Source organism: Acomys minous (genome assembly GCF_964271855.1).
Source record: "Acomys minous genome assembly, chromosome: 11".
Taxonomy (NCBI): Eukaryota; Metazoa; Chordata; class Mammalia; order Rodentia; family Muridae; genus Acomys; species Acomys minous.
Genome location: NC_140492.1, coordinates 57,191,995 through 57,215,800, shown reverse-complemented (window position 1 = coordinate 57,215,800; position 23,806 = coordinate 57,191,995). Strand labels below are relative to the sequence as shown.

The 23,806-nt window shown below is 46.9% G+C and overlaps 1 protein-coding gene across 32 annotated transcripts in view; it reads right to left on the bottom strand.

Annotated features, from left to right (window-relative positions):
* The window catches only part of KALRN (kalirin RhoGEF kinase), a gene marked incomplete at its 3' end in the record, with an annotated part of 605,161 nt that overhangs the window by 528,196 nt on the left and 53,159 nt on the right, over positions 1 to 23,806 (bottom strand). For 3 of the 32 annotated variants that reach the window (XM_084802073.1, XM_084802106.1, XM_084802111.1), the window contains exon 1: positions 20,554 to 20,818. The exons of 10 other annotated variants lie outside the window; for them this stretch is intronic. In XM_084802073.1, coding sequence (XP_084658199.1) covers positions 20,554 to 20,629 — 76 coding nt within the window. In that variant the 5' untranslated portion in view covers positions 20,630 to 20,818. Of the gene's footprint in view, positions 1 to 20,553; positions 20,820 to 23,806 lie in introns of those variants that run through there. 19 more of the 32 variants (XM_084802078.1, XM_084802079.1, XM_084802080.1 and 16 more) reach the window with 11 other exon arrangements.

The window sequence follows — 23,806 nt, the reverse complement described above, 5'->3', positions numbered from 1 at the left end:
GATAAATGACCTCCCCTCTCCCAGAAGCCATCAGCTACCCATGACGTCTGACAGTGTGTGTTTTACCAGGCACGGATTCCTTCCTGTTGAGTAAAGCCTCAAACCCAATCAAGAGAGAAGCTGGCTATCACCACAAACAGCCTTCCCACTGTTGCTGCTCAGGTTGAGACTGAGTTCTCTGAGTCCTGCAACCAGAGTGCGTAGTGTCTTCAGCAGTCCGTCCAGTCTTACCATCTAGTTATGCTGGCCAGCCGAGAGCAGTGACAGCAGTCTATACTGCAAGAGACGCCTCTGGGGTCTCTCCGACTAATACCTCATAGGGAGGTAACCTGTGCCTGACACTGAGACTGTCATTTAGTAGCTGTCCCGGTTTGGGTCTCTGTTTCTAGGATAAAATGACAAACAAAAGCAACTTGAGAGAGGAAAGGATTTATCTGGCTTCTCCTGGATCCACAATACAGGGCCATACCCAGATAACTAGATTTGTGTCTTTAAAAAAAATGTACCCCTGATTTTGCTGACAACCCGTTCTTCCACACTGAGGAGTATTCTTGGACTTGGGTCTGTTCCTAGAAACCAATTTAAATTTATGAAGCTTCTGGTACTTATGATAAAGTGGAAGTAAATCTAACTAAAGCAGGCACCTATGTTCCCATGACAACTTGCTCACAGCCAACTCCTATGTTGTCCTGGCTCTCCCTCCATGAGGAAACCCTTGGTCATTCAGAAGTGCCAAGACAGAACTTAAAAAGAAGAGGAAGCAAAAAAAATTAATTAAATTAAATTAAATCAAGGAACACACCCTGTACAATCAAGGCCAACACCCAGGAGAGAGAGCAGGGCTTCCACAGTGGCGGAAAGACCCCACCCATTTAGCACTTTGACCAGAAGCTCTCTCCCAACTGTAAGGGCTGAGCTGCTAGGTTGGCATATACCCAAAATAGGGAGGTGGGTAAAAATAAAATTATCACCACTCCCACAAAGAGAACATACTGAAACGATCATGGCCTGCAGCCCTGCTAACAGCCATGCTCCTAAGTTACCTCAGCCAGGGAAACATGGAACAGCGTTGCTTTCCGCACTCGACTCTCCCAATGGCTGCCCAATATAAGCCAAACCCCTAGTCTCCAATGCAGGACATAAAGCCCTCGCAGCCAGTGCTACCACCTTTCTGATTCATTCTAGACTTTCTTCATACACACTCGCAACGTATAGCCTCTTTCACATGAAGACTATTCTCCCAGAGTCTGTCCACCACCTACCTTCATGGGTCCAGTTTTCTCTCAGCATTAAGACCTTCTAAGTCCGAGTCCACAACCAGCATTTTCTTCTCTGCTTCCATGGTACCTCCAGTTAAACATCTTTCCTCCCCACTGTAGTTTCCATGAAGGTAAAGACTCTCCTGGTCTTGTTTATGCACATAAAAGAGCTTGGGTGGGTATTCAACAAGCATTTGTTGAATGGGTGACATTACCTCACAACCAAGGAGTTTCTTCTATAATCTGAGTTTTCTGATCTTTAACAAATAAGCAGTTTCTGCAATAGAGGCAAGAGAGCTCTCCGGCTTGGCCTTCAAATCCTTTTCCTCCTGTGGTAGCCCAGCCCCTAAGAAGTCTCACACCTGTACATCCCCAGTCCTTGCACCTGCTCCCAAGCATCCTGCCAGCCACGCCTGCTGGCCATGCCTGCTGGAGTTGCCTGGCACTGCTGGAGAACGTCAGTGCGGCCACTAAGCCAGGGTGTCCAAGCCAGGGCTCAGATTCCAGGGCTCTCAAACTCTAATCTTCTAAGCACCTAACAGCCTGAGTTCTTAGAGTCATCACCAGACCACATCAAGCCCCGAGAGCAGCCTAGTCCACCATCGACATTCTGTGTTCACAAGCTCAGCATCATCTGCCCCACCTGTTACACAGAGCCCTGGTGAGAGCAGTTCCCTCAACCTGTGCGCATTGATCCCCTCCTCGGGGGCCTCAGATGTCAGCCCAGGGCACTGCCTACAGAAGAGCATATGTGCAAGAGAGCTCATGACCTCCTCAAACCCATTCCTCCCATTCAAATCCACCATACAAACAGGTACCATTGGGTGCTAGCCTTTCAGATGAATGGCCAGAACAGGTCAAGATGCCCACAGTGACCACACTTTATCTCTGACATAAATTCTTTTCCAATCTAATGGTTCAGACCCAAACTGTGTCGGCCTCTTTCTCATGTGGTGGCTACAATCACTTTTACTACTTAAAGAGGGGGCCCTGTCTCTTACTGTCTTTTTAACATTTGACCTGGGGTCTATGCTCTACCTGCCCAAGAACTCTTCCTACCTCAGCCCCTCCCTCTCTGGAATGACACTGACGATCACCACCCTTGGATCCTCCGGTCCTGACGTAATCAATAAGAATAGATTTCAGCAGATGCTGCCCAAAGCCTGAGGATTTATCAGTGCTGAAGCCTTCCAATGCCTGCCAATTAGTGTGTCCATTATTCAGGGCTGGCTACGCAAGCCTTTGATTTACTTAATGGAGAAAGAACTACAGCAAGGCAGGAAGCACCTTGAACTTGGCTGGCTGAGCCAGAAGGGGAACTTGTCTCCACAGAGGAAACCCAGTTCAGCCGCCTGGCAAGCAGCCTCAAGGTGAAGAGGCAGGGCTTAGAAGAGCACTGATGGCCCACCCCTACAGGAAACAACCAAGTTTACCGAGTAGCCTAACACAGAAGTTCTTTCCCAGTGCCCTGGGATGAAATTCAAGGCAAATGGAAGCTGGATTTTTGCTCTGTCTTCCCAGACACTCTCTTAGTGCCTGGTCCTCACACCTCTGAGTGGTCTCTAGGACCTCTCAGACCCGACCTAACCTTCCAGAACTCCTGCTAGGCCCCTCTAGCCTTCTTCTCCTATGCAAATGAACTCCTATGCTGCTCAGCCAGGTGCCCTCTTGACCATGGCACCATTGTTTCTTTCCCAAAACTTAGATATTAGACAATCAAGATTAAGAGTAGCTAACATTTTAAGCAATAAGCACGAATAAGCTAGACAAATGTGGTATGTGTTAACATGAAGACACTGAGGCAGACAACGTGACACATTTAATGTTACAGAGTTGTAAGTGTTAGAGTCGTGAGTTAACCCAGCCATTTAGACTCAACGCCTCCCCATGCTCAACCATTCAACACTCAGTCCAAAAAAGAAAAAAAGAAACTTGACCTACAAAACCACCACTGAGCTCGGTATTTGCAAATTTAATTGTTGTAGGTTTGTCTTCAGTTTTTAAAGGATAAAGCCAAATGGAAGCCTACTGTTGTATTGATATAGATATAGGAGTTTAATCAAAGTTATCCTAGAAACCATAGTGCTGGTAGGGGATACTTCCTCTCAAGTTGTTGGTAAGAGTTCTCTCAGAGACCCTCCCAAAACAGTACAAGCTAAGGTCATTGCCCTTGGTTGCTCCCCATGACTTGATGATAAGACCTTATTGCTGAAGATACCACAAACACTGGTCATAAGACCTAAAAAAAAAAAAAAGTCAGTACTGACCAGGAAGCTGCCTCCCGACTAGACATCATAGTACCGGAAGGTGCTCTATGGGCTGCCTGTCAGGGGGCAGTCATCAGCTGTCTTACCCACTGCCAGTCCTGTGATCTGCAGTAATGACTGCAATAGTGGCCATGCATTTGTAGGGGGTAACCAACTGCTCTCTGATTAGAGTTAAGGCTCACTCCACAGAAGTAAACACGCAGAGTACTGTAAATACAGCCAAAGTTCAAGGTCCAAGAGCTCAGAGTTCCCAGGGGTAAATCTAATACTATTATTTTTGGACAGAGGATCAAATTTTGGACAAAGATAAATTTCTATCTTTCTGCCCGTATTTTAGTACATCTCTCAGACCTCATCAGAGAAGTTTCTTTGCTCAGTAGATGATGGCTAATGCAGACACTCAGAGTTAGTGACTGTGGACTGCTCAGCCATAAGAAGAAGGCGCAGAACATACTGTCTCCCCAGTGCTCATCACAGAAGAGACAGAGAAAAAGCTAAAAGCCAGAGGTTCTGGAGAGCTGAAGCAAAATAGTGTCTTCTGGACTTGACGGGCCTGTTGTGCTCAGAGCTGTGGGTGCTTGCTGAAGACCAATCCGGTCTACACTGTAGCACGGAGTTGGAAGGAGTTCATGGGCCCCTACCCCATATAAGGAATTATAAACAGTTGATGGCTTTGGGGGAAGCAATAAGCAGTTTTTGTTAAGGATGTAGGTCCAGGCAGGCTAGTGATACACTAGTGAATAGCCACGCACCCAGAAGTGTATGTACAACAGAAATTACAGTCAATGGGTTGTTAAACATTTTTTTAAAAAACAGGACACAAAATTGTGAGCTATGGAGGTAGGGTGGATCGAGGAAGAGTTAACGGAAGGAATCTGGAACAGATAGGATTAGAAGATACATTGTATGGAAATTTCAAAGAATTAATAAAGTTTTCAGTTAATACATTCAACTGGTGATGCTAAAAGATGAAATGGCAGAGGAATGATAAAAAGGAAATAGAAACTACATGAGGGCTACTTTCAATTCACTTTCACCCCATTTTTCCAACCTCCCCCCAAACTCAGCTGTACTCAACTGCCTGTGACAAAAAACAAAACCAACTACAGCATTCCCACTTTGGTCCCGCTTGGGGCATCTTCTCTGAGAGATCACTATGAGTCAACAATTTATGGCAAAAACTGGACTGGCAAGGAGAGCTTCTGCGGTGAAATAAAACTGTAGATAGGTACAGGATATAGAAAGGAGGGAGGAAGATGGTTCCATGCCTATAGAAGTTGTCCTCTCTTTGCATGGACACTATAGAGGGCCAGCAGGGTCAAGGGAGAGAAATACCCCCTCTCCTGAGGACTCTCGTCTCAAAGGATGATAATATGGAGCTTCTACAAGGTGAAGAAGCAAGCCAGCACTCACCAAAGACTGTCTCGGTACCTCATACCTCACCTGTCTCCTCCTCCTAGAAATAGGGACACATTAGAGCAAGGACAGCATTCTAGTCCTACAAGGAAAGAGATGCCTGTGTTCCCAATGAGTCTTAAACTTCAATGTGTTCATCCTCCTGCAAGCAGCAGCCACTTCTGCTAACAATTCACAAAGGACTCCGCTCGTTCACCCAGTGGAGTCCACAGTGGTTAAAAAGCATTTTTATGGTAATAAACAGCATTAGATTTTCTATTCTGTGCATTTATAAGTGAAGTAATTTGTAAAACAGTGTTTCTAAAAATGAATATCCAATAAAAGTAATTATTTCTGATATAATTTTAATTTTGAAAGTTTTCAAATTAAGGAAATTTATTATACGTTGATCGAGGTTATCCCAAACTTTCAGAGTTTTTAAGTTACCAAATATGTTTTCAAATACATCCTTTCTATCTGAATCCTTTAAGTTTGGCTATCTCCCGTCCCCACTCTCCCTCCCACCTTGCTCATTATAATTACGATCAAATGATCAATTCTCATTTCTAACTCTCCAAAATCATGTATTTACTTTTCATTTGTGTGTGTGTGCGCACATGTTTGGGTGTGTGCACAGAGATCAGAGAACGGTTTGCAAGAGTTGATCTTGTGAGTCTCAAGGCAAGGATTGGATTCAGGTCATCGGGTTTAGCAGCAAGTGTCTTTACCTGCTGAAACCATCTCACCAACCAAGGACAATCTGTAATTTTTATTTCGTTGTTTGAGATAAGCTAGCCTTGATCTCATGATCCGCCTGCCTCAGCCCCCTGAATGCTGGGTGGTGTGCATTACCACAGCCAGCTCTACATATTTCTTGTATCATTTGGGCACATAAAGGCCCCCAGGTAGGACAAGAACCATAATATTTATCTGTCTCCATATCTTCCTGTGGGGTGTGTGTGTGTGTGTGTGTGTGTGTGTGTGTGTGTGTGTGTGTGTATGTGTGTGTGTGTGTGTGTGTCTGTCTGTCTGTCTGTCTGTCTGTCGGTGTGTCTGTGTGTCTGTGTATGTGTGTACATTTGTTGTTTTTCCTTAAGATTTATTTTTATCTTTCATGTGCACGAATGTTTGGTCTGCATGTATGTGTGAGCACAGCATGTGTGCCTGGTGTCTGTGGAGGCTAGAAGAGGGTGTCAGCTCCCCCGAGATTAGTGTTACAGACAGTTGTGAACCATCATGTGGTGTACTGGAAATCAAACCCGGTTCCTGTGGAAGAACAGCAAATGCTCTTAACCACTGAGCCATCTCTCCAACCCAATGACTACATTCCTTGGCTGTTAACTCAGGCTGAGCCCAGCATCTTAGACGTAACTGGCCCCTACCCAGTGACTATTTACACCTTCATTCATGCTCATAGGCCTCACATTTTGTTCAGAAATCAAGTATCACGCACTCCAGAAAAGGGGAAGATAACTTCCAGCCTCACCTGTGCTAATTGCAGTAAACTCAGAAACTGTATCCCCTTCTAGTGATTTATTTAAGAATTGCTGGTAAAATTATGGCCTTTGAATCATGGGGAAAGTCTAAAGGGTATCTAGGAAATATTTCCTTAATCCTAAAGGGAGCTACGAGAACATATGCATGAAGAAACCGGACCTCTGTGCTGCCGCTTCTATACGGAACATGCGGAGTCATGGCAGCTAGCTCAGTACTAAAAGGACGGTAGAATAGAGGGATGCCAGGAATTGGGCCCCAGACCCTCCATTTCTTCTAATGTCGGGATAATTGATTAGGACCAACTCTTCCACTGGGAACAAAATTTTTATGCTTGTTTTTATCTTCTTGAAAGCATTTTTTAAAAATCTAATAATGCAACAAAGAATCAGTAGGTCAAAACCCAGGAGAAGTTGGAAATCCAAAGAGACCCAGAACACAAAATGACTTCTACTTGAGAGCATTTGCCAAGAGGCAAAAAAACAGAAGCCAAACTAACCCGTGCTTCAGAAAATCAGGAAGAATGAAGAAAACAGAATTCAAAGTTCAAGACCTGCTCAAGGAGAAGATGTTCACATGGAAACAGCCATTCCAAAGCTAAGTTTCTTCCCAGGGGAAGAGCATCATCTTCAAAGCAAAAGCATCCTGGAAATAAGCCGGCTTCCTGGAAAACCTGAGACTCGGGTGCCTGCGACCTGCCTCCGAGGAACCACAAGCACTCAGCTTGGGCTTAGGTGGAACTAGACTGGTGGTAGCACCAGGAGCCTGACAAAAGAGAACAAAAAAAGTGTTTCCAGGAAGAGTGTTGCTATTCTGGGTTTCAAGGAATTGGGGTCTTGGAGTCAACTTCCTAAAAGCACTATCACCCCAAGGCATTACAGGACAGCAACGGTTTCTCAGACAAGAGCTAGGAGAAGCCAAGGAAGTCAGCTCAGAACACAAAGCAACTTTTGTCTGAGAACATCTGCCAATCTGTAAGAAACCGTGATAATGTATGGGATTTTATCTCCATAAAAGCTTTCTCAAAAACAGTGGACATGATGTAATTTTTTAAAAAAACACACATACACAAAAGGAAAAATACATTGTGAGCGAAAAACTATCAAGAACAGACTACAGAAATAGCCTCATACGTACCTATGGTATTTACTTCACAGCACATACCTATATATCAAAGTATCATTCCGTACACGGTAAATACATTCAATTTTTATTTATCAGTTTTACCTAAATTAATATAAAAAACAAAGAGAAACAGACAAATAAAACTTCATCAAACAAAATCCATAAAACAAGCACACTAAGCTCAAAGAAATTAAGGATAAGTTCAAAAGTTTTTCATGAACCTGGAGAGTCATTTGGAAAACAGTTAAGTAGGCATTCTGGCACCCAAAAGTACAATAATTGATATTAATAAGTCAATGCACATATTTAATTGCAGATTAGGCATAGCTAAGTAGGTAGTTAATAAGCCAGAAGACAGACCCGAGAAAATTGTCTAGAAGGTATCATAGACATAAAATTATGAAAAATACAGAAGTAACAATAAAAATTACATAAAATACAGTAAGAAATTTTAATATTAATCAAGGAGAGAGGAAAAACGGAGATAATGGTACAGTACTTTCTAAATTTGATTTCTAAGTTTGATGAACTGCAGCATCTCATGGGTGTGATAAATCTTAATGAACTCAAGCAGACTACATTAAAAAAAAAGATTAGATAGTATGGAGCTGCTGTTTAGCTGCCCAATTTCTGCGATTCTTAAGAGAAGACGTGCATGCATTGTTTAAGACATTTTGAGTTTTAACTCAGTTACACGTAGCCAACACTATCCTAAACGAGATCCTTGGGGGAAATAGAGACACCGTCATTCATGCGGTGGCACACACGGGGACACCGTTCAGTTGGGAAAGAGCTTGCTTTGTAAGCTTGAGGGCCACAGTGGCATGGACTCACAATCCCAGCACCGGAGAGGTAGGGGCTGTGGATCCCTGGGGCTCACCGGTCAGCTGACTTAACCTACTCAACACATTCTGGGCCAAGAGACGCTCAAAAACAAGAAGTGTTCTCTGGCTCCCACAGGCACACACACAAAGGGAGGGGTTCTAATTAAGGTGTCTTTCTGACATTATTACAACTGTTTGCCCATCATCAGTATGAAGTAGGCAGGGTGAGAAGAAAAATGCGGCCGTGATAGATCTCTACCGAGCCAAGCAGAGTGCCCACAGGGAGCTCATCCTGTCCACAGAAGCTGAGTGTGAAACCAAGGGAGACATGGCTGAGCGTTTTCTTTGTCTTTGTTCTGGGACTTCCCTATAAGGTTAACGCTGGACTGCAATTTTCCCAAGAAAACTAGCGCCTCCATACACTAAGGGCTCTTACTCTCGTATATGTTGCAGGTGTTTGAGACATACTTAAATGGGGAGAGGGGCGAGCTCACAAAATTATCACGCCCATGCCTCATTTCTTAATTTTGACCTTTCCAAGTCAAGAAAGCTTTCCAAGGCAAAGAAGACTCAGGTAGAGACAGTGCCTGTCCTTACAGTCCAAACACAGAAGGTGCTCTCGTAGGTCCTCAGGACCTACCTATGTGCTGGATCTTCCAGCCTGGGGCATTTGGTGGATTTTGCAGTGATGGGAGGCAAACATCCCCACCCCCTTGCCAAGCTAGCAACAGTACTGCTTACCTTCCCTCCAGCTCCCCCCATATACTGCAGGCTCCTTGCTCCCCCACTCCTGCTGTGCTGTGCGCATGCAGCTGTGCCAGGCCTGGCCCAGCCTCCTGCAGATACAGCAGCAGCCATCTGGGATTCTCTCCCTGAGGTAGAGAAGTCAACACCAGGGCTCTCACTTATTTCTGTGCCCAAGCAGCAAGGAAGAGGGAGGGGGAGGGGAGGAGACTCTGGAGAAGAAGTTGTGGGCCCAGAGGAGAGACTGGTGGAAGAAATATCTCTATAATTTCACCAGGGCTCAACTGCGTTTTCAACCACACTGTCTCTAGCTGGAGCCCCCCCCCTCCCCCCGAGTGAAAAGGTTTGTCTATTACTGGGGATGAAAGCTTGTGACCTTAATTATGTCTCCGAGCATTTGGCTGTACCCATTTTGAAACTTCCAGCAAGGGGAGGGGGAATGTGGTTTCCATTAAAGTGTCACTGAGGGACTCGTACAGGGTTGGGATCATTAAAACAAAAACACCGATGAGTAAGCCATGCCATTTTGTCTCCAAGACTTACATCCTTCCTCCACCCCTGGCCCTGTACTTTATTTTAAGACGGGCTTAAAATAGTTTATAAAACACGGACTTCATTATCCCATCTAACAGATTTCATTTAGCATGAATGTCGACTAAAAGCCCCGTGTCAATTCTTCCTCCTGGGTTCCTAAGGAGGACACCCCACTGCCACTGCCTGGGCTGGGGTCTTGGGGAGAACAGGTCTGTGGTAGCCGCAGAGAGGCAGGAGGCCCCACTTCTAACTAGCTCAACTGCATGATTATCACCAGGAAGGATGAAGTACAATTCTGCTACTAGGGCTTTTCATCAGAAGTTCGCTTGGATCCTTAAAAGTCTAGATCGAAACTTAGAAGCGCCTCAAACCCATGACTTCTTGAGTCTGCCTGTTCTTCCGGATATGGTGACAATAGCAAGGTCAATGGGATAGAGTTGGCTACGGTGGGACACACATATAATCCCATCATTTGAGAAGATAAAACAGAAGCAGTTCTGGGTTCAAGGTCATCTTGGGCTATAGGGAGATTTTTATCTAAAAAAAAAAAATAAATAAAGTAAATGTAGCTTAATGGTAGCCTATTTATCTAGGATGAAAAAGCCCTGGGTTCCCACCTCAGCCCTGACAGAAACGGAGGGCGTGGAGGTGGTATAATGGGGTTGAAAACATAGAGGCATATGATGGAATAAAGCCTCAGTTTGGGGCTCTCAGACACCACATCTGGCTCAGCTACTAACTCACTCTATGGTTTTGTCAAATCAAACCATCTCCTCAGTACTGAGTTTCCTCATCCCTTAAGTTAGGAGATCTCTGCCACCTGCGCTTTGCTAGGATACAACTGTGCATGTAGAGAAGGGAAACAGACCTTTTCTCCTATCGCTGATCTTGTTCGCCTCGACGTTTCTTGTTTCACTCTAATCACGCCCCAGCCTCCTTTCCTTACAGACTATCTGCACTTCACTCCTTACCACAGAGTCTCTTTCCTTTGCTCTGTTCAAGTCCTTGAGGCTCCAAGTACCCAAGTGAGAGCACACAGAAACAGGTGCGCACATGGGTCACTGGACTCAGCACTCCACGTGATGGCACTCCCGCCACCCCAGCTCTCCTGCTTTGTATAGAACAGGGAAAAGAGAATGGACTCTTGGTGACACAGCAATCCTCTCTGAGCTGCCCAAATTAGCTCAGTGACAATGTATCCAGGTGATCACCACACGCGTGTGCACAGACAGACAGACAGACAGACAGACAGACACACACACACACACACAGACAGACACACACACACACACACAGACAGACACACAGACACAGACACACACACACACACACACACACACACACACACACACACACACTCACACCACTCCCCATGTTTTCCAGTCCTGGGTCCTCTCTGTCCCTCTAGTTAACTCATCTATATAGTGAGAAGAGGCACATCTTCTATAAATCTGTTTGAATGAAGCAGATCAGGTCCCATCTAAAGTCACACTTTACCTCATATCTCTACTCTTAGCCCATGGCATTCATGATTTGCTAAAACAAACCAACAACAAGCAGACAAGGCGTCTGAACTTGAAATGCTAAAGTATGGCTGCGTCTGGTGGCGCACACCTTTAATCCCAGCACTCAGGAAAACAGAAGCAGGCAGATCTTTGTGAGTTTGAGGCCAGCCTGGTCTACAAAGCAAGTCCAAGACAACCAGGACTACACAGAGAAACCCTGTCCCAGAAACAAACAAACAAACAAACTAGAAAAGAAATGAGAGTATTTCTTTGTTTTTATTTTTTTCTAGTTAAAAAATATTAACTTTCTAAGTAATCTTTTCTTCCTCCCGTTCTCTGATCTCCCAGTTGTATCTGCACTTTCTAATTCAGCCAGTTCCTGCTTTCCAGGCCTCTTCTGAACCTGTAGCACTTGGGAAAATAGCTGCTAATAAAAATCCAACTGTTGCTTGACTTGTGTGCTATCTGCTCCCGATCTAGAGGCAAACTGCATGCCAACTTCATGTGTTATTCATGCTGTATGCCCCAGCAAACCGCACAATGCCTCAGATGCCTACATTTGCTGTCCGTGCTCAGTTTTTACGAGCGGATTTGTAAATCCATTCCTGTTCACCATTTCCTGACTTCTGTCACTGCCCCATCCCCAGCCTTAAATACACTGAGGCCCCCCCTTTTCAAACAAAACCACCGCTTGACCCTAACGTCCCCATCAACCACAAGTCTATTTTTACCTTGTATTTTCTGACATAGTTCTCAAACAAACAGTATGTGCTGGCTGCTGCCTCATCCTCGCCGCTTCCTCCCACCTCAATCTGGTTGATCATCATCAAGGCACCGAGACAATGCTGCGAGCAGTCCCAGTCCGCAATGCCTTCTGTTACCCAGCCCTCCCATGCTGCCCCCATGTCCCTGCACACAACGATCCCTGCACTACCCCCCTCACTCTCCTCAAACCGTTGTTCCTCTGACTCTTAAGAAATAACTTCTCATGCCCCTGATTTGCACAGTCTACCTGGTGTCATCTTGCCGGGACTATTATCAGTTTCACCGTCTCTTCTTGGTATCTGACTCAAAATCTTACATCATCTACTGTAACTGCTTCCTAGAACCACAGACATTTCGCTCCTGCTTGGCCAGTGGTTCCCAACCTACCTAATGCTGCGACGCCTTAATACAATGCCTCGTGCTCTGGTGACTTCCCCCCCACCCTCCGCCGCCTGCCCCCGCCCAGACACAAAATTAATTTCATTGCCACTTTATAACTGTAATTTTGCTACTATTATTAATCATAATGTAAATATCCATGGTTTTTGATGGTCTTAGGCAACTCCTGTGAAAGGGGTCATCTGACCTTCAGGTTGAGAGCCGCTGTGCTGGAAGGAGCTGGGCATTCTCTAATCTAAACAAGGGCCTGACTCCCTTCCAGTGTGACTCACTGCAACCCCAGCTACACCTAAGCATGGCCCTTCTATCACCTCAAGGGTGAAGAACCCGAAACTCCTGTAAGCTCCTGTCCTTTTGCTCTTAGGCATCCAAATTCACAGTTTCAAAACCTCACCAGCACCAGGCTCTTGTGGCCAGGAGTTCCCTGTGACTTCCCTCTCGCAAATGTATTCTGCATACACTGAACTCCCCTCCCCTGCAGACCTCACTCTGCCTCTGCCCCCATTTCACTGACTTCACCGAAGTTCTATTTGATATTCTGGAAAGATATACTCCTCCAGGAAAACAGCTTTTCTTTCCTCCTATGCAATTCTAGTTAGTTTTACTTACCAGGTTTGTTGTAAAGTACCTTCTGTGCGTTGGGGTTTTTCTTTAGACCATAAGTACCCTCAAGTTATGCTTCTTGGGGTTCCCAGCTCCTAAGCCTATTACCTGATATGTGAGTAGTATTCAATACATTTTAATGGCATGCTAGTAGCCCGCCACCAGTTGTTTGTAACGGGACATGCAAGCATCTCCCTCGAGTCCCAACTCTCACTGCATGAATGTTTTGCATCTTCTGACACTCGCCTTCAGGATCAAGTCACTGTATTGTCTGTTCTGTTGCCAAGGCCTTTCCTCTCACTAGACATAAAGATTCCTGAAGGTAAGTGCACTGTCTTCTCCGCCAGATCCTCAAACAGAGCACAGTACATAGTAGGTCCTTAGAGGATGCTTATTGGATGAGTGGGCGTGCCTTTTCTCACTCAGTCTGCTTACTTCTTTCCCCTAGGAACTCACAGCACTCATTTAAGGACTCAGCATGAACTAACACACCCTGATGTCATATGGAAACGTTGCAGGTGAGACCGGTGCGTGTTTTGCAGATGCGGTAGGTATTGTCCACATGGAACCTGACTCACTAGAGTTAGAAGAGAATCCACTTACAGGTAATCCATGACTGCATAGAAGGGGCTGTAAGATACCCAGAGAGGTTACAGTTTGTGTGGTTGGTATTTTGTTAAATTTTTAAAAATCTGTATGGCTGTTTGGTCTATGTGCATGTCTGTGTATCACATGTATGCTGGGTGCTCATAGAGACCAGAAGAAGGCATAAGACTACAGGTGTTTGTGAGCCACCATGTGGGTGCTGGGAATTGAACCTGGGTCTTCTTAAGTGCAGTCAGCACTCTTAACTACTGAGCTATCTATCTCTCCAGCACCCCTCCCTAGCTTTCGGCTCTTTAGGATCCTTTCAGAAGATGAATTGTGTGATTCCAGAATGCAGGAATCTGATTTCCTGCACCTAAAAGGCCCCTGCAATACTTGGAGACATTCTTAGCGCCTCAGCTATTAACACAATATCTACGGCTTTCACAACTTCACAAACACCTCCGCCCACAAAGCGAAAAGCAAGCAGGAAATTCCTTTGGCTTTCTGACCAATGAGGAAAACACCTTTGGCCTTCAACAACCATTCCATAGGCCTCAATGGAAGAACAGGCCCTGGAAGGCCGTGCTACCCCAGGGGAGCCTTGCTGCATTACTTTCCTCATATCACAGTAACCTCTGCCCCACTACTTGGAAACGCTATACCAGTGCTCCAAAGAGAAGCTATCAGTGTCCTTCCCCCAGGACTTGGCCTAGATACATCTTACCTGGTGATCTCACACCATAGACAATGCAGTCCAGTGATATCCTCTCTCTCTGCCAGTGGGAGAGGTAGCTGGACACTGTTTCACCTGCATGCATGCTAAAGACGGAGATGCAGGGGATCTCTACATGTGTAGCAGGCAGCATAGGTGCTAACCCGTCCTATGTAATGCAGAGGTCCTGGACCTCGGCTCTTCTCTTAGCAGTTGCGTGATTTCAGCAAAGTAGTTACCTCCACAAGTCTGTTTCCCATCAGTGAAATGGAAGCCAGTGTGATCTGCCCAGAGAAAGGTACTGCAGACCAAAGGGGAAGAGATATTAGCAATTACCAAACACCCACTGTTCTCTTTTTAACTCCTACCCAAGACTGTGATAATCCCTTGTTCCTGGAGGCTTAAGATATTCTCTCAGTCAACATAATTTACTACATTTCCTATTAGAATACAACTCTGACCCAGGTGTCTAGGAGAAAGTTCAAAGGGATGGAAGGGACTACGGCTTGCCTGCCACTCACAGTGGGTTAAAGTGACCCCTAGAAGCAATTAACATGCCAGCTACAGAAACCCCAAAGGAGGTCCCTGTACTGAGTACCTGCTGGCACTGGGCACTGGCCACACATCTGAATTCCCTCAACGCTCACAGTGATACCATGAGGCATGCATTGTGACTACCAGCAGGAACACACTGGACCTGGCACCTGAGTGCCCATAGGGCTGAACAGAACCAGGTGTGACGAGTTAGAGGCGCTTTTCTGGAGGACTCAGGAGTCAAGAGACTAAGAAGTGGTCATCATCCGTAAAGGAGGCTTCTTGTGTTTTAAAGGGAAACAAAGGGGAAAGGTCTGAGCAGGCTCTGGGGGAGAAAGGGCACAATCGGGGATTGTCCTGTGATGGTCTTTCAACATGCTTATCAGATAAGAGGCCTAGTTCTGATAACAAGCATATACTTGTGGCTTTACAAGCTGAGTTGAAGTGACGGGTCTGATATGAATATTCAGCTCCAGTGGGAAGACAGTGACACCACAACTCCTCTTATTAGAAGAACCTCAGCCCCGGAGATCACCCGATGTACTTCTCATACACATGGTGCCCACTGCCCTCTTCTTTTTCTCAGTGACCATGCAAGGGAAGCAATGTATCTTAGGAGTGCACCCAAAGAAGCCACAGGCAGCATCAAGTGCACACTCAGCCTCTCACACGGACAGGAATGCCATCCGAGGTGAACAGTCAGTGCCTGCAGCAGGCTGATCTAACCAGAGACCGCCCCCCCCCCCAAGTGCCATCCTGGCAGGAGCCAAGGCTGTCAGGAAGCAAGAGACAAACACCTGTCAATGACAGGAGCCAGGGGCAAAAGTGCTGCAAGACTTCCCAAAGAGCCTCCCGGACCCAGACCAGGCTAGCTAGGTGCCTCTTGACTTTGCAGTGCACCTGGGCAGAACTGGTCCTTGGGTTGGAGGAGTTGTGAGTTCTCAAGACTGAGACAACAGAGACCATGAGTCTTAGAGATGGAAATTTGAGGGGAAATCTCAGGTAGATGCCTGGCCCCGAGTGGAGCCTTTCTCTCTGAAGTCTGTGGACAAGAACTCCCCTCCTCTCCCATCTCTCCCACAGTAAGAAACAGATCATCCTTTCTCTGCTTCTAACAGAAGGGGGTAACACTCACCTAATCAGAGCAGAACTTACCTTGAACAAACAAGGAAATATTTTTGACACACAACATGACAAACTGTCACCCCTAGGTCCAAAACCTGGGGCAGCCAGAACTGAAAACTGCCAAGTCAAAGTAAGTTGGGGGTACTCAGCCTTCTGGAACACAAGACAAATGCTTCCCCAGGAAGATGAAGGCAAGTCAAGGATGAGTTTGGTAATGACAGAAAATGTCTATAGTTTCTAAAGAAATTTGCATAGATCATACCCAAAAGAGTACACTCTTTGACATTTTGACAGTTTACCCTCTTTACCTTGCATTTGCTGTTCTCAATGGCAATGGATTATCTCACTGCCCTCGCTCTACAGAGTTGCATTACAAGATGGCAACAAGTCCCCCTCCACACACACCCCAACCCTGGCCCTGGCTCCATCAGAATCACCTGCAGAGATGCCAGTGCCAGTCCCTGCCAGGGGTTCTAATCCAGCTGCCTGGGTCAGGGCTGAAAGGAGAACGTGACACCCTGCTGTGCCGTGAGCCCCAGATGATCCCAGTGTACCTTGAGGGATGAGAGCCAGCTGGTTTCTGGTCCAAACTCCCAAGTCCTTTATGGTAGTCATCAGAATGCAGACAATGCCCCCCAAGAAGAAATCAAGCAGCCTAAAGTGCATTTTGTGAATCCAGTCTATCATTTGGATGCTTCCGAACACCCTTTTTTTTTTTTTACCATACCCTCAACATCATCTATACTATACTTTTTCCTGAATATCATTTTACATTGACTCCATTCTACACATAAATTTATTTTTAAAAGAAAATACTAGGTTAGGAATAAAAACATTATGGCATGAAAAGGCTGGAGGAGAGCTAGAACGACAGCTCATTCCATCAAGTGTTTGGCTTGAGGCCTAAGAACCTGAGATTGATCCCCAGAACACATGTACAAAAAAAAAAAAAAAGGCAACACAAAGTGGCACATGTTTGCAACTCCAGCACTGGGGTAACATGTGATAGGTGGAAACCTGGGGCTCACTGGCCACCCAGCCTAGCCTACTCAGAGAGCTCCAGGCTGAATACCCTGTCTCAAACAAAACAAAACAAAACAAAAAACCAAAAAAACTCACAAGGAACAGACACCAGGGTTGACCTTTGACCTCTACATGAACAGAGGAGGGGGAGGGATGGGAAGGAGAGAGAGAGGGAAAAGAAGAGAGACAGAAAGACAGGGAGAAAGAGAAAAAAAAGTGCCAGCCCAGAAGAAAAAATTGTTTCTTTTTCATTGTTAGAGGACAGGAGAAAGAGAGAGAAGAGGACAATGACTCAGCCTGGGGATGAAAATGGACAGAAATTTAGAGAAGGACTGAAGAATAGCAGACAAGCATTGAGGAATTGGGGTGCAGGTATCGCGAGGGACAGGGCCTGAGGGGGCAGGGAGGGGAGACAAGCAGACATCTGAGGCTGCAAGCTAACGCAGGAAAGGTGGGAAGGCGGCACAGGGGAAGCCAGCATGAGAAGGAGAAACCAATGAATGGCGAACAGGTAGGGTGAAGAGGGCCCACACGGATGGGGTGAGATGAGGCCAGGATGGAACACTGAGCGAACCAGATCATCCTCCAGGCTGAGAAGCTCAAGCGAGACCTGTAAATCACCAAAAACCATCTCCCGGGCTGGCAGTGGTGGACTTTCCCCAAACCCTCACCAGACCCATCAGGTCCCTGCGGACGCGCCAAAACCTGATCCTCAGGCAAGGCTGCTTCTTGCATTTCTTATCTGCACGAGCTCTTTTTCCTCTGGTGGGCATCTCCTTCATGGCAACTAACTCCTTAGCCAACGTTTGTAAGCCTGGTTCGTAGGCAGTAGAGTTGATAACCGCCCAGCAACACACACGGTAAAAATTGTATGTTATTCATGAGAATACATCACCAAAATGTACTGTCTGAACAAACTGGCAGATCCTTATCACATAAATCCTTGTGCACGGTTCAGTCGGGGGCTCGAAAACAATAGATTCAGTTTATAAGTCTTCACATTAGCTTATCAGTGATGGGGGAGATGAAAACAATGTGTCTATAGTAAGAAAGCATACACGGTTATTTTTCTGTAAAGTTTATTTCTGCTCCATGGCAGGTTCTGGTGTTTCCTCCCTTGTTTTAAACTGTGTCAAGTCACAGATTTATTTCTCCTCCGGTGGCAGCCTCGCAGACAACTCAGGCCAGCATGCAGCCTGAGATTATTTCAACTTCCTGGGATAAACCCGCCATTTCCCACTTCTTTTCATCTATCATTCCCTCCTTGCTTTCTTGAGGCCTGTGACTTTCAAGGTGACATAGGCACAGCAATGGCAAGGGGAAGATAAAAATCCTAAAACGGATGAAGGGAGCTGAGTTCTGTTTCCCTAGAGATCGGAGGGAAATTCACTTGCTGCTCTGCAAGGTGGGTTCACGGTTCACTCATTCATTTATTCATTCATCCAGCTAATATTTGCTGAGCATTTCCCGTGAGCTAGCTCGATCTGCAAAACACCCTCTTTCCTATGCAACACTGGTTCACACTACTATAGTTGCTATAGGCAAAAGCCTGTTCGAATGTGGATGCAAATGTGCCATGTGGACGTTTATGATGCTGTGTCACCTAGTGACTAAAACTGAGTGACCTGAGTAACGTCCAACCCACAACAGCCATGAAATCAGATGCCCTAAAGGGTCTGGCACGCCACATTAAGGAACCCCCTACAGGCACTGTTTACAGGAATGACCACAAGCCTACACGTTATGGCCAACTGTGCATGCACCAATACATGATTCTGGCAGCCAAATTTTGCTATCTGAGGGAGCCATCAACCCGCTAATTCATTATGTGGGATGCATTTCCTGCAAACTGTATGGCATCGGTATTACTAATATTCCCATTTTTGAGCCAAGACTAGTGAGCCAGGGGCAAATTATTTATTCAAGAACCCTTAGAAAGTAATGAAGCTCATACTTGAAACATGTTGGCAGCTCATGAATTCTAGCATTTTATGAAAACTGAAAATAAATATAGCTTATATTTTGGCATTTACTTTCTTCTTTAATTTAGTACGATATGTTAATCTGAGCATGGCCTCTGTTCACAAAAATATAAATTGTCTCGATGCGGGTAGCAATTCTTGAGTAGCTTACTCAGCTCAGCCACCTGTTCCTGTCTTTCCCAGGATGTCTGGGAAGAGTGGGAACTAGATGCCTTTATTGGTGAGACCTAACAGTCAAGGGGCATTTGGTTCCTGAAGGGCACGGGGACCTGTAGCCTCTCACTTCACCCCTACAGCAACCCCTTAAATGGACATCACTTCCCTAGTCATCTCTGCTTACAATGGAAGGAAAGGAGACACAGAGACATTGAGGAGTGATAACTTGCTGAGATCACACAGAAAAGGGGTACTTTTTAACCCTTCCCCAGGCTATGATCTCTACCATACAAAGTTCTGGCTCCCTTCTCAATCCTCATCTCAGCTCGTGTCTGGCTTCCCATGGGTGTTTCTGAATGCTAAGTGAAAGCCTGCTTCCCGAGCAAGCTGGCTTGGGTTCCTCCATCTTTGATTTCTCTCCTGATAAGATCCTTTGTACGTCTGCTCTGGGCAGCTCTGCTTCCACCTGGTATTGCCTCTGGGTGTACCTGAGGCCACCCGTAAGGAGAGGAATACAGTTTGGGGTGGGTGGCAGAGCTTTTCCAAGACCGTATTTTTTCATCAAAGGTTTTGTCTCACTCTTGCCAAAACTTCTTAAAGGAGCCAAAGCTCTCAAACGCAGCAGTCAACATTTACAGACCAATTACAACACAAAGTTCACAGTGGCCTTTCTTTCCAGGGGAAGGTCTGGACTTGTATGATACCACCAGGAGAGTCAACTGCATTAATAAATGTAGGTGAAATGTGTCAAATCGGAATAACTTGACAAGCCAAGTGGTCTCTCCTTTTCCTTTTCCTGCACAGGCTGTGTCTGTAGACAGCCCACAAAGGGAGCTGTCCCCAGGACAAGTGCTGTAGCTCCATAATGCCGAGACTCAGGCAAAGAGAAACTTCGCTTTTACTAAGCACCTTGTGTGCACACTAGCTATGATGGTATGTTTTACATTCGGGGATCAAGCAACAACCATGGCAGATGTGTCCCGGAATGGAGAAACAAGCTCAGATGAGCAGACAAACCCACCTAAGGTTTCAGAGATGGATTGAGAGAGGAGTCGGCCTAGGCATGCCCCAGAGTCTGGCTGCAGGCACCAGCCTCCTCCTCGCTGCACCACTCCTCAGATGCTCTGTAGAGAGAGCCCCGCAAGACAGTTTAAGGCGCCTGACGACGACGACAATACGGAGCTTGATGAAAAAAACCCAGCAAGAAATGTGATTGTGTTGTACAGCTGCTCCCCAAACGGCTCTGTGCTCCCCATCCCCAGCTGGGTCACACATGGCCCCAGAAAAACAGCCCTTCTTTTCTCTTCCATGGGTTTGCTACTTGCTGCTGCTCTGCGCCCTCTTCTTTCTTTTTTTCTCCCACTCCCTTCTCTGCTGTACCTTTCTCTGGGTCTCTACGTCTCTCTCTTTTACACACACACACACACACACACACACACACACACACACACACACACACACACACACAGGCTTGTATACACACACGCGTACACAGACAGACACACGACCAGATACGCACTCAGGATACCTCGATCCAGCAGCCGAAGCAAGCGGAGATACCAAAGATACCACTGGTCCCAGAAGCGGTCCGTCATCCCACCCTGAACTCATCCTTCACAGGCAGTCTCCAGGGCAGAGCCTCATCCCACCACCACCATCGACCGACCGACTCGGGCTCAAGGAGGCCAGATCCGCTGATGCCGGGCTCACACGCAGCCTGCTCTGAGCAAATGCCTGCCTACAAAGACAGCCACCAGTCCTCCCACACAGAGGCTGACTGTGCCGGGGAGCCCGTTTCACAGCAACAAAGGAGCAAGTGCAGAGCAACGCAGCCACACGACGCCACGATGCCGTGTGCAGACTGAGCCTGCATGGACCCCAGGGGAGGCTGGAGGTGCGGGGGAGGGAGTCAGGGAGGGCTCTTGCCCTGTAGCAAGGTTTGAGGTAGCCTTGGGAATGAAAATCCACAGACGGGGCCGCGTTTAAAATTTCACTGTAGTATCTCCTGCCATACTGGCTTCCTGCGCCTCCTACACAGAGGCCAGTGGCTCTTCCAATAGGATGGTGAATGGGAAACCAGATGCCCAACCATCCTGGACTCTGGAAGCAGTCCAAAAAAGTCCAAGAGTCCGTCTGTCTAGTTGTGGGGACCTCAGGTACTCCCTACGCAAGACTGCTAGACCCTCACAACCAGTAAAGAGCTTGCAAGTCCTTTCTTCCTACTTCCCCTCACAGATTTATTAAAGAGAGACAATGTGGGCTATGAGGTGCTAACATTCAAAGTTCAAATCCTGGTTCCTGCTTAACATTTCCTGGCCTTCCACCTCAGCTTCCTCCTCTATGAACTGGAAAGACCAACTAATGCTCCCCAGGGGGACTGTGAGGCTCAAGTTAGGGCGAAAAACTCTCAGCATCACTGGTGGGGCAAACAAAAGGTTCTCTCCGACTGACCCCCCCCCCAAAATTCCCCGTAGAACCTTGGTTCCCTGACTTGTGACTCTTCTACCCATGCTCTGATCCTGGCAGAGCTCTTTCACTCCATGCCCCTTCTCAGGGCCAAACCCTACATTTTCCAGCGTCTGACTCAAATGCCACAGAATCTGGGCAGCCTTCCCTGATCTTCCCTCCTTTGTATGCCATCCTCAGTCCACTTCCTCCTTTGTACACAATTCTTCTCCCTTACTGGACCATAAGCTACATGGAGTTCGGATCTGCTCCTTAGTCACGGGACTTTAGGTACCACACACCATTCTACTTGGATGGCAGGAGAAGAGTTGGCTATAGCTAGACTACAGTGCCTCAGCCTCTGGGTACTAGTTCAGGCTTTCAGAAGATCCTGGAGTTTAGGCGGAGGGCTCTATTCCTGTCTCCCTCAGGACCTGCTGAGTCAGTGGGCTGGCCTCTCACATGAGACCCCCCTGGTGATGGGGGTCCTGATCTCAGAAATGAAAGCAGAGGGGGCGCCAGGTCTAGAGCACCTTCATTCAAAAGACACGTTTTGTTGCGGCTCGTGCTCAGTCTAGCTATGCCAGCTTCACCCATGAGCCTCCTGGTCTCCATCAGGCAGCTGGAGTCAAGTAGAGCATCCACCATTTCTGGGACTCTAAGATGAAATCATTTGCATGTTTCTGAAGAACTCAGACTAGGCAGAAGGCCAGGGGTGGAGGGCGGGAGGGGGGAGCAGGGGGCAGGAGCTAAGAGAGAGAGGGAGAAAGAAGGTGGAGCCACAATATCCACCTCCTGTCCTGCCCAGCATCCTTACTGCCTGTGGGTGGGACACAGCAGAGTCCTCACCACCCAAGAAGCTACCTCTCAGGCTCGGTTAGTGCAATTTTGTTTCTACCTTAAATGGGCAAGAACCTTCTGAGTCGTTAACACAAGAATGCAAAGCCCCCTCCTCTCTCCAGGGAGAAATGACCCACAGTCCTCCCCTTCGGTGAATAACAGGAATCCATTGCTCACGTGTAGCCTGGGCTTCTTAAACCGCACAGTACTTTCACAGCTGTCAGCTCCTTTGGGCCCTAACAACACCGAAAGGTCTTTTGCACAGAGTCCCTTTCCCTGTCTGCAGAAGACCAAAGTCATCTTCCAAGAAGCAGAACAATTTATGTCAAAGGTTACGTAGGTGTGACCCGCCTCCCCCTTGTAAAGGTCCTTTCTGCTCACTTCCTTACAGAAAGCAGCGCCTTTCCTGGAGAGGTGGAAGCCTTGATATGGGGCTAGGCTCACAGCAGTGCTTAAGAAGCAGGCGGTGCTAGCACACCACAGGCACGGGATGTACTATGACTGATAAACTGTCTTTGATGTGTTGCCTTGGACGGGGCTTATGGTTGTCCAGAAAGCACATCTCCAAGTAAGAGTACCAAAGTCACTTTTCCTAATACAACTTGCGCGAAGCTTGAAATGTGAGACTCCTCCCACAGCAGAAGACCTGGACAGAGGGGCTGTGAGAGGAGCATCACCTGGGAAGCAGACAGGCGGCCCTCATGCCCTTATAAGCACATGTACGAACTGCAGCTCTCTTCTGGTGCCGATGCTGGGCCTGGAAAAGGAAGCTAATGCTACCCTCTCCCTTACTTGGTGTTGTTTTGCACGGAATAGAGAATAAAGACTAAGTAGAGAAAAGCAAGAGTGGAAGCACCTCCCTCCCACACACACACCAATCCCCAACCCCCCCCCACCCCCCCGCACACAATGAACCCTGGAACATAGCATCACCCATTGGGTCAAACCCAGGAGGAACCCATTCAGCCTGGAATTTTAGTCTTGGTTGGCTTCAATCCATCCAGCAGGCCTCCTTGGTGCTCCCCAGCCCACCACTGCTCAGCTCTACTATTCCCACAGAGCCTCATAAGCCTTCCTGTAAAACAGCCTTTCTCCAAGTTGAAGAAAATGTTCCAAGAGACTGCTAGGCTTTCTCATTAAGCTGCGGTGCAATTAGAAAGGACAGGATATTGCCAGGACAGGGCCTTATTAGGTAGGTTTTGGTGGCTGTTGTCATTGTTGTTGTTGTTGTTGTTGTTGTCTTCAACAATGATGACACTGTGGCTCTTTCTTTCATCACAGTCAAAGCAAGCCCAGCTATTCCTGCTGGCATGGCTCTTTCAGCCCACTCCCGCTGCAGTCGGCGACAACGGTGAGGCAGCAGCACCCATCCACTGCAGAGGGCTGCTGCCTGCCTGTCTGGGTGCTCTGCCGCTACTTACTGCGATGTGTTCCCTACCCCTCAGCGTTCCTTCTTCCTTTCTTGGCACTGTTCTCTCTCCATCTTT